The sequence below is a fragment of the Hyperolius riggenbachi genome, chromosome 8, assembly GCF_040937935.1.
Source record: "Hyperolius riggenbachi isolate aHypRig1 chromosome 8, aHypRig1.pri, whole genome shotgun sequence".
In the NCBI taxonomy this organism is placed as follows: Eukaryota; Metazoa; Chordata; class Amphibia; order Anura; family Hyperoliidae; genus Hyperolius; species Hyperolius riggenbachi.
In genome coordinates, this window is record NC_090653.1 from 78481159 (window position 1) to 78495318 (window position 14160).

The following is a 14160-nucleotide window of genomic DNA, read 5'->3' on the forward strand; positions in this document are numbered from 1 at the left end:
AAGTCGGTGGGGCCATGTTTTCTCCCCGGGTATGAGTAAAGTGACCCTAAAAAAGCAAGTAGGAAATGTCCCCCCCCCCCCCCCCCCCCCTCCAAAAACAACAACAACAAAAAAACAACACACATTAGCCAGTGTTCTCTCGCACAAAATAGTGGTAGGTATTAGATTGTGAGCTCCCCTGAGAAAAGACAGTAACATGACTATGTTCTCTGCAAAGTGCTGCAGAAGATGCCAGTGCTATATAAATACATAATATGGTAGAACATTAGAATATGGCAGGATTAGATTGTAAGCTCCTCAGAGGATAGTCAGTGACCTGACTACGTACTCTGTGAAGTACTGCTGAAGATGGCAGTACAATATAGTACAGTAGTATGGCGGCGTAGTGGTTAGTGCTCTCGCATTGCAGCGCTGGGTTCCCGATTCGAATCTCAGCCAGGTCAACATCTGCAACGAGTTTGTATGTTCTCCCTGTGTCTGTGTGGGTTTCCTTCAGACACTCTGGTTTCCTCCCACATCCCAATGCCATATGATACAGATAAGTTAATTGGCTTCCCCCAAAAAATTGGCCCTAGACTACAATACATACATACACATATGACTATGGTAGGGATTAGATTGTGAGCCCCTCTGTGGGACAGTTAGTAACAAGACAATACATAATCTGTACAGTGCTGTGTAATATGTTGACGCTATATAAATAATTAGTATAAGTACAGTATAAAGTAGCCATGTCTATAGGTGTCCCCAATGTAGACATACTATAGGTGTAAAAAAAAAACACACGATTGGTTCACATGATGGCCAGGGGCCCCGGGCCCCTCTCACTGGCCGGGGCCCCAAGGCCAACACGCGATACCTGGAGGGGAGTGCAGGTGGGCCTGGACCTCTCACACCCAGGCTCTGGACCTCTCACATCCAGAAAACCCACCAACACTGCCTCCATACTGAATGCTAAATCCAACACACACAAGCAATAGAACACAGCAGTACATGCATCCAGCTACATTTGAAATTGGTCAGCAGGTGCTCGTCAGCCAATCAGGATGCACTGTCATACACCCCTTACCCGCCATACCACATCTAGCAGCCATTAGCATTCAGGTGGGAGGCTTCAGTTGGACGCCATCGCAAGATTGCGTCGCTAGCAGGACCGCCCCGTGCAGGCATTCCTCCCACAGGGGTCCCTCCCTAACCGCTCACCTGTCCGCCATGTCCTAGAGCTGAAAGAAAACGTTTAAAAACACACGATTGGTTCACATGATGGCCAGGGGCCCCGGGCCCCTCTCACTGGCCGGGGCCCCAAGGCCAACACGCGATACCTGGAGGGGAGTGCAGGTGGGCCTGGACCTCTCACACCCAGGCTCTGGACCTCTCACATCCAGAAAACCCACCAACACTGCCTCCATACTGAATGCTAAATCCAACACACACAAGCAATAGAACACAGCAGTACATGCATCCAGCTACATTTGAAATTGGTCAGCAGGTGCTCGTCAGCCAATCAGGATGCACTGTCATACACCCCTTACCCGCCATACCACATCTAGCAGCCATTAGCATGGCGGACAGGTGAGCGGTTAGGGAGGGACCCCTGTGGGAGGAATGCCTGCACGGGGCGGTCCTGCTAGCGACGCAATCTTGCGATGGCGTCCAACTGAAGCCTCCCACCTGAATGCTAATGGCTGCTAGATGTGGTATGGCGGGTAAGGGGTGTATGACAGTGCATCCTGATTGGCTGACGAGCACCTGCTGACCAATTTCAAATGTAGCTGGATGCATGTACTGCTGTGTTCTATTGCTTGTGTGTGTTGGATTTAGCATTCAGTATGGAGGCAGTGTTGGTGGGTTTTCTGGATGTGAGAGGTCCAGAGCCTGGGTGTGAGAGGTCCAGGCCCACCTGCACTCCCCTCCAGGTATCGCGTGTTGGCCTTGGGGCCCCGGCCAGTGAGAGGGGCCCGGGGCCCCTGGCCATCATGTGAACCAATCGTGTGTTTTTAAACGTTTTCTTTCAGCTCTAGGACATGGCGGACAGGTGAGCGGTTAGGGAGGGACCCCTGTGGGAGGAATGCCTGCACGGGGCGGTCCTGCTAGCGACGCAATCTTGCGATGGCGTCCAACTGAAGCCTCCCACCTGAATGCTAATGGCTGCTAGATGTGGTATGGCGGGTAAGGGGTGTATGACAGTGCATCCTGATTGGCTGACGAGCACCTGCTTACCAATTTCAAATGTAGCTGGATGCATGTACTGCTGTGTTCTATTGCTTGTGTGTGTTGGATTTAGCATTCAGTATGGAGGCAGTGTTGGTGGGTTTTCTGGATGTGAGAGGTCCAGAGCCTGGGTGTGAGAGGTCCAGGCCCACCTGCACTCCCCTCCAGGTATCGCGTGTTGGCCTTGGGGCCCCGGCCAGTGAGAGGGGCCCGGGGCCCCTGGCCATCATGTGAACCAATCGTGTGTTTTTAAACGTTTTCTTTCAGCTCTAGGACATGGCGGACAGGTGAGCGGTTAGGGAGGGACCCCTGTGGGAGGAATGCCTGCACGGGGCGGTCCTGCTAGCGACGCAATCTTGCGATGGCGTCCAACTGAAGCCTCCCACCTGAATGCTAATGGCTGCTAGATGTGGTATGGCGGGTAAGGGGTGTATGACAGTGCATCCTGATTGGCTGACGAGCACCTGCTGACCAATTTCAAATGTAGCTGGATGCATGTACTGCTGTGTTCTATTGCTTGTGTGTGTTGGATTTAGCATTCAGTATGGAGGCAGTGTTGGTGGGTTTTCTGGATGTGAGAGGTCCAGAGCCTGGGTGTGAGAGGTCCAGGCCCACCTGCACTCCCCTCCAGGTATCGCGTGTTGGCCTTGGGGCCCCGGCCAGTGAGAGGGGCCCGGGGCCCCTGGCCATCATGTGAACCAATCGTGTGTTTTTAAACGTTTTCTTTCAGCTCTAGGACATGGCGGACAGGTGAGCGGTTAGGGAGGGACCCCTGTGGGAGGAATGCCTGCACGGGGCGGTCCTGCTAGCGACGCAATCTTGCGATGGCGTCCAACTGAAGCCTCCCACCTGAATGCTAATGGCTGCTAGATGTGGTATGGCGGGTAAGGGGTGTATGACAGTGCATCCTGATTGGCTGACGAGCACCTGCTGACCAATTTCAAATGTAGCTGGATGCATGTACTGCTGTGTTCTATTGCTTGTGTGTGTTGGATTTAGCATTCAGTATGGAGGCAGTGTTGGTGGGTTTTCTGGATGTGAGAGGTCCAGAGCCTGGGTGTGAGAGGTCCAGGCCCACCTGCACTCCCCTCCAGGTATCGCGTGTTGGCCTTGGGGCCCCGGCCAGTGAGAGCGGCCCGGGGCCCCTGGCCATCATGTGAACCAATCGTGTGTTTTTAAACGTTTTCTTTCAGCTCTAGGACATGGCGGACAGGTGAGCGGTTAGGGAGGGACCCCTGTGGGAGGAATGCCTGCACGGGGCGGTCCTGCTAGCGACGCAATCTTGCGATGGCGTCCAACTGAAGCCTCCCACCTGAATGCTAATGGCTGCTAGATGTGGTATGGCGGGTAAGGGGTGTATGACAGTGCATCCTGATTGGCTGACGAGCACCTGCTGACCAATTTCAAATGTAGCTGGATGCATGTACTGCTGTGTTCTATTGCTTGTGTGTGTTGGATTTAGCATTCAGTATGGAGGCAGTGTTGGTGGGTTTTCTGGATGTGAGAGGTCCAGAGCCTGGGTGTGAGAGGTCCAGGCCCACCTGCACTCCCCTCCAGGTATCGCGTGTTGGCCTTGGGGCCCCGGCCAGTGAGAGCGGCCCGGGGCCCCTGGCCATCATGTGAACCAATCGTGTGTTTTTAAACGTTTTCTTTCAGCTCTAGGACATGGCGGACAGGTGAGCGGTTAGGGAGGGACCCCTGTGGGAGGAATGCCTGCACGGGGCGGTCCTGCTAGCGACGCAATCTTGCGATGGCGTCCAACTGAAGCCTCCCACCTGAATGCTAATGGCTGCTAGATGTGGTATGGCGGGTAAGGGGTGTATGACAGTGCATCCTGATTGGCTGACGAGCACCTGCTGACCAATTTCAAATGTAGCTGGATGCATGTACTGCTGTGTTCTATTGCTTGTGTGTGTTGGATTTAGCATTCAGTATGGAGGCAGTGTTGGTGGGTTTTCTGGATGTGAGAGGTCCAGAGCCTGGGTGTGAGAGGTCCAGGCCCACCTGCACTCCCCTCCAGGTATCGCGTGTTGGCCTTGGGGCCCCGGCCAGTGAGAGGGGCCCGGGGCCCCTGGCCATCATGTGAACCAATCGTGTGTTTTTAAACGTTTTCTTTCAGCTCTAGGACATGGCGGACAGGTGAGCGGTTAGGGAGGGACCCCTGTGGGAGGAATGCCTGCACGGGGCGGTCCTGCTAGCGACGCAATCTTGCGATGGCGTCCAACTGAAGCCTCCCACCTGAATGCTAATGGCTGCTAGATGTGGTATGGCGGGTAAGGGGTGTATGACAGTGCATCCTGATTGGCTGACGAGCACCTGCTGACCAATTTCAAATGTAGCTGGATGCATGTACTGCTGTGTTCTATTGCTTGTGTGTGTTGGATACTATAGGTGTCCCCAGTATAGATGGCCAGGTCTATAGGTATCCCCAGTTTAGGTAGTAGTCAGGGGCGTAACTAGAAATCACTGGGCCCCAGGGGTGTAACAATAGACCCTGCAAGGGATGAAGCCACAGGGGGCCCCATGGGGGGAGAGGTTTATTTTCCCTGTCCTGAGACACTGACAAGTAATGGCACGGAGAGAAAAAAAAAAAAAACTTTCTGCACTCTGCACAATTGTTCTAATGACTGCATCTGCTCAGCTACTGATAAAGAATCATACAAAGATTTGTAGACAGTCCCTATTCAGTATGTAGCAGGCTCTTGTGTACAGCGCCCAGCCACCAACCTCTACCCCTCCCGAAATGATGTGTACTATAGTGATGCTGGAGAAGTTTGCAGAGCCAGTTCTGCTCCATCAGAGACTGACAGCGTGAGTGTAATAAGCTGAGGCTGGGAGCATACTGTATGGCCCAGTGCACACCAAAACCGCTAGCAGATCCGCAATACGCTAGCGGTTTTGGGAGCTGATTTCAGAGCGATTCTAGGTATGTTTAGAGAGGTTTTCTAAACATACCTAGCGGTTTTGCGTGCGTTTTTGTGTAGCAGATTACACATATTGTTACAGTAAAAGCTGTTACTGAACAGCTACTGTAACAAAAATGCCTGGCAAACCGCTCTGAATTAGCGATTTTCAGAGCGGTTTGCGTTTTTCTTATACTTTACATTGAGGACGAAACGCTTCCGAAAACCGCAAACGCGCAGCAGGAGGCGCGTTTGCGGCTTGGCAAAAACCGCAAACCGCCGGTGTGCACCATCCCATTGCAATACATTAGACAAGCGTTTTTAGAGGCGGATGCGGCCGGCGGATCGCTCCAAAAACCGCTCGGTGTGCACTGGGCCTTAGTCCGTTTTCTGTATGTGTTTTCTGCACACGATGTGTGTCTGTATGTGTGAAAACATGCAATTTTTATCACAGGAGCTAATGTAATTGATAGAGAAAATGCGTGCAGTGGTTTGCTGCTCTCTGTTTTTATCTGCATGGGGAAAACACATTCAAGTGTGCACTAGCCAATTGATTAACATTGGTTCTCCGGTTACCTGTGCAGAAAGTGAGGGGGTAGGCGGGCCCCATCCAAAGTTTTGCAGGGGGGCCCAGTGACTTCTAGTTACGCCCCTGCTGGGCCCCCTTGCGAAAATTTGGATGGGGTCCCCCCCATAGGTGCCAAATAATTGTAATGGGGCAACATTTCACCATAAAATAACCGCAATGAGGGCAACATTTCACCAGAGAAAAACCGCAATGAGGGCAACATTTCACCAGAGAATAATCGCAATGAGGGCAACATTTCACCAGAGAATAATCGCAATGAGGGCAACATTTCACCAGAGAATAATCGCAATGAGGGCAACATTTCACCAGAGAATAATCGCAATGAGGGCAACATTTCACCAGAGAATAATCGCAATGAGGGCAACATTTCACCAGAGAATAATCGCAATGAGGGCAACATTTCACCAGGCTCTATTCTCAAAGAGCCAAATTTTCAGCAAAATGTTACCGCTATATTCCCGCCAGCGGTAAACTCCACATTTTTTCCACATTCACTAATATTTTCCGCATGTTTTCCGCATGCGGGGAAAAAAGATGCGGAAACAGTCATTATTCATGCGGAAATCATGCGGTAAAAAGGTCGCATGAAAAAGTGTTTAAAAAAAAAAAACGTTAAAGTCCACCAAGCACAGCCCTTAAAGGACTTCCGAGGCCAAAATCGGGGCCCAAAACGTAAAAAAAGTTAGCTACCTTCATGACTTTGTAAGGCACGGAGGACGCCGTCCGCGCCCTCCGTGCCGTTCCGCCTGGTCCCCTCTGCTGAATAGCCCCCCGAAAGGCTGCGACCCCACGGTCCGGGTCGGCATCTTCTGCCTCCATAAAGATGGCCGCCGGAGCTGGCCACGGCTGCGCAGTCCGCATAACGGCTACTGCGGCTGCGCAGCTCTAGGGCCAACCCCCCGATCACGTAACAGGCAGCGTGGATCGGAGGGTTGGCCCTAGAGCTGCGCAGCCGCAGTAGCCGTTATGCGGACTGCGCAACCGTGGCAGCTCCGGCGGCCATCTTTATGGAGGCAGAAGATGCCGACCCGGACCGTGGGGTCGCAGCCTTTCGGGGGGCTATTCAGCAGAGGGGACCAGGCGGAACGGCACGGAGGGCGCGGACGGCGTCCTCCGTGCCTTACAAAGTCATGAAGGTAGCTAACTTTTTTTACGTTTTGGGCCTCGATTTTGGCCTCGGAAGTCCTTTAAGCCTCCACACTTCATTAAAGTCAATGGGATGCGGAATATATCACCTACTACTTGTAGGTGATTAAAAAAAAAACCGGTAATTAACGACGAAATGATGCGCTTGAACATTTTTGAGAATTGATCTTTTATTGCGGAAAATACCGACTTTTGCGGAAATTTTTCCGCATGAATCCCGCACTTTTACCACACTTTTTCCGCATGCGGAAAAAACATGCGGAACATTTTGAGAATTCCAACTTGACGGTATTTTGGGTGCAAACTTCCCGCATGTACTTTACCGCATGCGGGAAGTCTTTGAGAATAGAGCCCAATGAGTGCAACATTTCACCAGAGAATAATCGCAGTGAGTGCAACATTTCACCAGAGAATAATCGCAGTGAGTGCAACATTTCACCAGAGAATAATCGCAATGTGGGCAACATTTCACCAGAGAATAATCCCAATGAGGGCAACATTTCAGCAGAGAATAATCCCAATGTGCGCATCATTTCAACAGAAAACAATCACAACGTGGGCAGTATTTCAGCAGAAAATGTCCCCAGTTTAGGTTATAGGTATATAGGTGTCCCCAGTTAGATAGTAGGTATATAGCTGTCCCCAGTTAGATAGTAGGTATATAGGTGTCCCCAGTTAGATAGTAGGTATATAGGTGTCCCCAGTTAGATAGTAGGTAGGTATATAGGTGTCCCCAGTTAGATAGTAGGTAGGTATATAGGTGTCCCCAGTTAGATAGTAGGTAGGTATATAGGTGTCCCCAGTTAGATAGTAGGTAGGTATATAGGTGTCCCCAGTTAGATAGTAGGTAGGTATATAGGTGTCCCCAGTTAGATAGTAGGTAGGTATATAGGTGTCCCCAGTTAGATAGTAGGTAGGTATATAGGTGTCCCCAGTTAGATAGTAGGTATATAGGTGTCCCCAGTTAGATAGTAGGTAGGTATATAGGTGTCCCCAGTTAGATAGTAGGTACATAGGTGTCCCCAGTTAGAAAGTAGGTATATAGGTGTCCCCAGTTAGATAGTAGGTATATAGGTGTCCCCAGTTAGATAGTAGGTATATAGGTGTCCCCAGTTAGATAGTAGGTATATAGGTGTCCCCAGTTAGATAGTAGGTATATAGGTGTCCCCAGTTAGATAGTAGGTATATAGGTGTCCCCAGTTAGATAGTAGGTATATAGGTGTCCCCAGTTAGATAGTAGATATATAGCTGTCCCCAGTTAGATAGTAGGTAGGTATATAGGTGTCCCCAGTTAGATAGTAGGTATATAGGTGTCCCCAGTTAGATAGTAGGTACATAGGTGTCCCCAGTTTAGGTAGTAGTATCAGTGCTGCAGCTAGGTAAATCAGCGTACACCAGCAGTGAAAGGGTTACACACTAGAGACAGAGAGATGCTGGACTGTGTGATCAGGGCTGACATGTGACAGGCAGATAAGGCAAATGAAGTGGAGAGGAGGTGTCATCTTACCATAGAGAGTGCCCGTGATGTTTGTGCAGCCAGTGTCCCTCTCCCCTTGAGCTTGATGAGGCAGGAGGCTGGATTGAGGGAGAAAACCTGACGCTGCGCAGAAAAGCTGCAGACATCAGGCAAGACAGGGACCCTTGCAGAGTCATTTTAGACGTGATGCCTGCTAAGCTGTCAGGAAATGAATTATGCAGCTTCAGGTCGCACTTCCGACCCTGCCGCCTGCACTGGCCAGTGGTGTGCGTCACACACTCACTCACAGGCTCAGCCCCGCTGAAGAGGAGATCGGGACTAAACCACTGCCAGGCATGGATGGGGAGGGCAGGTGCCAGCTGCAGCTACCCTGGGCTGGACCAGACTCGTCCCCAACCCCCCCCCCCCTCCCCCCCTCCCCCCCTCCCTTAAAAAATAATAATAATCCAGAGGTCCACTCCAGGGGACCAGAGGAAAATTTTTAAATACATTAAATGACACACCATATAGGAGGCCGCCCCCCCCCCAGGGGCCGCCCATGGCACCGGCCCACGGGTGCCTCTTAAGAGATACGGCCCTGCCTCTCATCTGTATTACATTTATGACTGCATGGCGACAAAATGCAAATTGCTATCCGCACGCTTCTTGTCCTCATGCAAGGCCTGGATTGTTGTGTCTCAAAGCGTGGCCTTCTCCTCCTGCGCCACCCTCCTCCTGTTCCATCACGTGTGCTGCTGCTGGGTTAGCGTTACCGGTCCCTTTTCCTGGAACCTCTTATATGTATTACATTTATGACTGCATGCCGACAAAAAGCATGTTACCTGTGCAAAGAAAACAGACATTTCCCGCATTTAAAAGACAGTTTTCCCTTTGAAACTTTAAAATCGATTTTCTCAAAAACTATAAGCTCTTTTTGCTAAAAAATTTTTCCTCTTGTACCCACTCCCAAGGTGCACATACCCTGTAAATTTGGGGTATGTAGCATATAAGGTGGCTTTACAAAGCACGAAAGTTCGGGTCCCCATTGACTTCCATTATGTTCGGAGTTCGGCCATGTTTGGCCCAAACCCGAACATCTAGATGTTCGCCCAACACTACACGTGACCCGTTCGGCCAATCACAGCGCTAGCCGAACGTTCGGGTAACGTTCGGCCATGCGCTCTTAGTTCGGCCATATGGCCGAACAGTTTGGCCGAACACCATCAGGTGTTCGGCCGAACCCGAACATCACCCGAACAGGGTGATGTTCTGCAGAACCCGAACAGTGGCGAACACTGTTCGCCCAACACTAATCTTAACCTACCCCCACTGCAAAGCTGGGATTTGCGACAAAGAAGGTAATTGCTGGTGCTGAGGTATGCTGATTTGCAAATTGTGGCATTGCATAGAGGGTGCGGAGCCTCCGGGGTGCCCAAATTTACCTTCTTTGCCGCACATCATGCCCATTATTAAAGCCGCGATTTGCAGCACAGAAGGTAAATTTCAGTGCCTGGAGGTGCCTGTCTGATAGCGAGCACCGAAGCATGCCGATGCCAAAATTTCCCTTCTTTGCCGCAAATGATGTACCTATGGGGCTCCTGCGCTCTTTTTCCTGTTTCGGCTTCAGAGGAGGTCACAATATAGTCTTTACCATAGTCACAGCCTTATGCCTCTACCAGGTCAAACACCTCTTTGGAGAAACCAATTAAGTTTCCAGTAGGCATTTGACATGTGGGAAATCAGAGTGCATGAAGCCACACAAACAAAGGGATCAGCTACAAACTGTCATGTAAATAGTTTCCTGGCTGAAATGTGAACCTAGAACTCTGCAGAGACTGCATAGGGAAGATTGAAAATGGGGGAGAAACCGAGAGCCCAATATGGTGCAGTATGTTAATATGGAGAGATCTGTTGTGAATAAATGAGATGATTATACTCACAAGGATGGGTCGCCACAAAGGCAACCACTGGAAAGGCCGGCGGGGAGAATTGTAACCTGACCCCGCTCAGGTTAAAAAGTCGCTCTCTGTAGATAGGAGAAAATGGGGATACACCCCTCCACCAAGGGTGGACTAGATAATATTGAAATACGATAACAGAGGCGCCAAGCAGAATAAAATTAGTTAAAATTGTTAAATACAGTCTAAAGTAACATTTATTAGTAACTCTAAAATTAGTTAAAATTGTTAAATACAGTCTAAAGTAACATTTATTAGTAACTCTAAAAGTGCAACACGTTTCACGGGTAACAGTCCCGCTTCTTCAGGCAAACGATTATTTGGAGGGTGCAAAATCAGGTCATGAACCTCGTTTGCCTGAAGATGCGGGACTGTTACCCGTGAAACGTGTTGCACTTTTGGAGTTACTAATAAATGTTACTTTAGACTGTAAGTAACCTGTCCATTGTCCGGCCTTTTTTTCAGAAGGGAGGTGAGTCCACCCACTTCCCCCTTTTTAACAATTTTAACTAATTTTATTCTGCTTGGCGCCTCTGTTATCGTATTTCAATGCATAGGGAAGATGTATTTTCATTAATTAAACTCTTTTATCTTCCTAGAGCAACCAGTGGACCCCAGCATCGTCTTGAGCTGTGCCTCATCCAATATCCTAGCTAGTATACTGATGGGCAAGCGTTACGACTACCATGACAAAGAATGGATGAGTATTTTGCAGGATTTAAGAACAGCTTTTAATATTGTTTCATCTACCTGGGGCCAGGTAAGATTTTTTTTTCCAAGGATGAAAGGTTCTAATCCAAGGTTGAAATAAGCTGACATTTGTAAAGCACTTGTACCCTGTCTCTTTTAAGACTCAAAGTGCATAGAGTAGGATCTACTTAGAGTATGTTCAGTACTCTTCTTATGCTACCCTGGTTATATGTGTGGGAACCTCGGCCATGGTCTGCCACCACCCCTGCCATTGTGTAGAGTCCGTTTCTGTCAGTTTCCTACGGAGCAAGCCAATAAACTTAAAGCGGAATATAACCCTGCATTTCAACTTTACTCTAAAACATTATTTACAGCATATTATATGCAACCAACATTTTTTTTTTACTAGACCAGCATTGGAAGGGTTACACACAGAGCTTTAACGTTCCATGGAGAGAACTGCTCCCCCAGCCGAAGTTTAGATAGATACATTTAAGTCAACAGAATGTAACAAGTGAGGAATGTTACACACTCTTTGGCTGTCCTCCAGCTCCTGCACAGTTAGAGAGAGTGAGTCACATTCCACACTTGTTACATTTAAGTAAACAGAATGTATCTATCTAAACTTCAGCTGCAGGAGCAGTTCTCTCCAGAAACTTTAAAGCTCTGTGTGTAACCCTTCCAATGCTGGTCTAGTAAAAAAAAATGCGGGTTGCATATATTATGCTGTAAATAATGTTTTAGAGCAAAGTTGAAAGGGAGGGTTATATTCCGCTTTAAAGGGGAACTGAAGAAAGAGCTATATGGAGGCTGTCATGTTTATTTCCTTTTAATCAATACCAGTTACCTGGCAGCCCTGCTGGTCTATTTCTCTGCAGTAGTATCGGAATAAAACCAGAAACAAGCATGCAGCTAGTCTTGTCAGATCGTACATAGTTACATAGTTATTTTGGTTGAAAAAAGACATACGTCCATCGCGTTCAACCAGTATAAAGTACAACACCAGCCTGCTCCCTCACATATCCCTGTTGATCCAGAGGAAGGCGAAAAAACCCTTACCCTGACTTTAAAGTCTAAACCACTGAAAAACCTGATCTGCTGTATGCTTGTTCAGGGGCTATGGTTAATTGTATTAGAGGCAGAGGATCAGCAGGGCTGCCTGGCAACTGGTATTGCTTAAAAGGAAATAAACATGACAGCCTCCATATACCTCTCTCTTCAGTTCCCCTTTAACTGTATGCATGTTTTTGTGTTGAGGAGTTAAAATAAAGTTCCCACAGGAAACCCAGGCAGACATGGAAAGAACATACAAATTCCACACAGATAGTGTCTAGACTGGAAACCAAACCCAACTTGAGTCGAAGTGAGAGTACTTCCCACTATGCCACCTACTGCCTATTCCACTGCACAATGTTGTGAGAAGCACTGCAGTAATGAATGGGTGTTGCGACAAGTATAGTATGGCTACTTATTTCTAGTTTATCTTATTTCAAGTGGTTTTTAATCTTTAAAGGGAACATTAACCACTTAAAGAGACACTTAAGCCTAGAAAAAAATATCAGTTTTACTCACCTGGGTCTTCTACCAGCCCCCTGCAGCCATCCTGTGCCCTTGCAGTCACGATCGGATCCTCCTGTCTCACGCCGTCAGTTACTTTCACTTCACCGACAGGACCTACAGGCCTGGCCACGCGTAGCCTTCTAAGCGTTCCCGTCCACAAAAGTGTCCTGCGTCTGCGCATGGCACTATTGCAGATGGGAACGCATAGAAGGAGACGTGTGGCCAGGCCTGCGCAGTGCATTATTGCGGACGGGAACGCGTAGAAGGAGACGTGTGGCCAGGCCTGCGCAGTGCACTATTGCGGACGGGAACGTGTAGAAGGAGATGTGTGGCCAGAATTGCGCATGGTGCTACTGTGGACGGGAACGCGTAGAAGGAGACGTGTGGCCAGGCCTGCGCAGTGCACTATTGCGGACGGGAACGCGTAGAAGGAGACGTGTGGCCAGGCCTGCGCAGTGCACTATTGCGGACGGGAACGTGTAGAAGGAGACGTGTGTCCCGGCTTGCGCAGTGCACTATTGCGGACGGGAACGCGTAGAAGGAGACGTGTGGCCAGGCCTGCGCAGTGCACTATTGCGGACCGGAACACACAGAAGGAGACGTGTGGCCAGGCCTGCGCAGTGCCCTATTGCAGACGTGAACACGTAGGAGACGTGTGGCCAGGCCTGCGCAGTGCACTATTGCGGACTGGAACGTGTAGAAGGAGACGTGTGGCCAGGCCTGCGCAGTGCATTATTGCAGACCGGAACGCGTAGAAGGAGACGTATGGCCAGGCCTGTGCAGTGCACTATTGCAGACGTGAACGCGTAGGAGACGTGTGGCCAGGCCTGCGCAGTGCACTATTGCGGACGGGAACATGTAGAAGGAGACGTCTGGCCAGGCCTGCGCAGTGCACTATTGCGGACGGGAACGCGTAGAAGGAGACGTGCGGCCAGGCCTGCGCAGTGCATTATTGAGGACGGTAACGCGTAGAAGGAGACGTGTGGCCAGGCCTGTGCAGTGCACTATTGCAGACGGGAAAGTGTAGAAGGAGACGTCTGGCCAGGCCTGCGCAGTGCACTATTGCGGACGGGAACGTGTAGAAGGAGACGTCTGGCCAGGCCTGCGCAGTGCACTATTGCAGACGGGAACGCATAAAAGGAGACAAGTGGCCAGGCCTGCGCAGTGCACTAATGCAGACGGGAACGTGTAGAAGGAGATTCCCGGCCAGGCCTGCACAGTGCACTATTGCGGACGGGAACGCGCAGCAGGAGACGTGTGGCCAGGCCCGCGCAGTGCATTATTGCAGACGGGAACGCGTAGAAGGAGACGTGTGGCCAGGTCTGCGCAGTGCATTATTGCGGACGGTAACGCGTAGAAGGAGATGTGTGGCCAGGCCTGTGCAGTGCACTATTGCAGGCGGTAAAGTGTAGAAGGAGACGTCTGGCCAGGCCTGCGCAGTGCACTATTGCGGACAGGAACGTGTAGAAGGAGACGTCTAGCCAGGCCTGCACAATGCACTATTGCGGACGGGAACGCGTAGAAGGAGACGTGTAGCTAGGCCTGCGCAGTGTACTATTGCGGACGGGAACGCGTGGAAGGAGACGTGTGGCCAAGATTGCGCAGTGCACTATTACAGACAGGAACACATAGGAGACGTGTGGCCAG

The 14160-nt window shown here is 50.0% G+C and overlaps 1 protein-coding gene across 1 annotated transcript in view; it reads left to right on the top strand.

The window, feature by feature from the left end:
* Positions 1-14160, top strand: part of LOC137528217 (cytochrome P450 2A6-like) — an 87349-nt gene that overhangs the window by 34593 nt on the left and 38596 nt on the right. The window contains exon 4 of the mRNA XM_068249489.1: positions 10863-11023. Coding sequence (XP_068105590.1) covers positions 10863-11023 — 161 coding nt within the window. The remainder of the gene's footprint in view (positions 1-10862; positions 11024-14160) is intronic.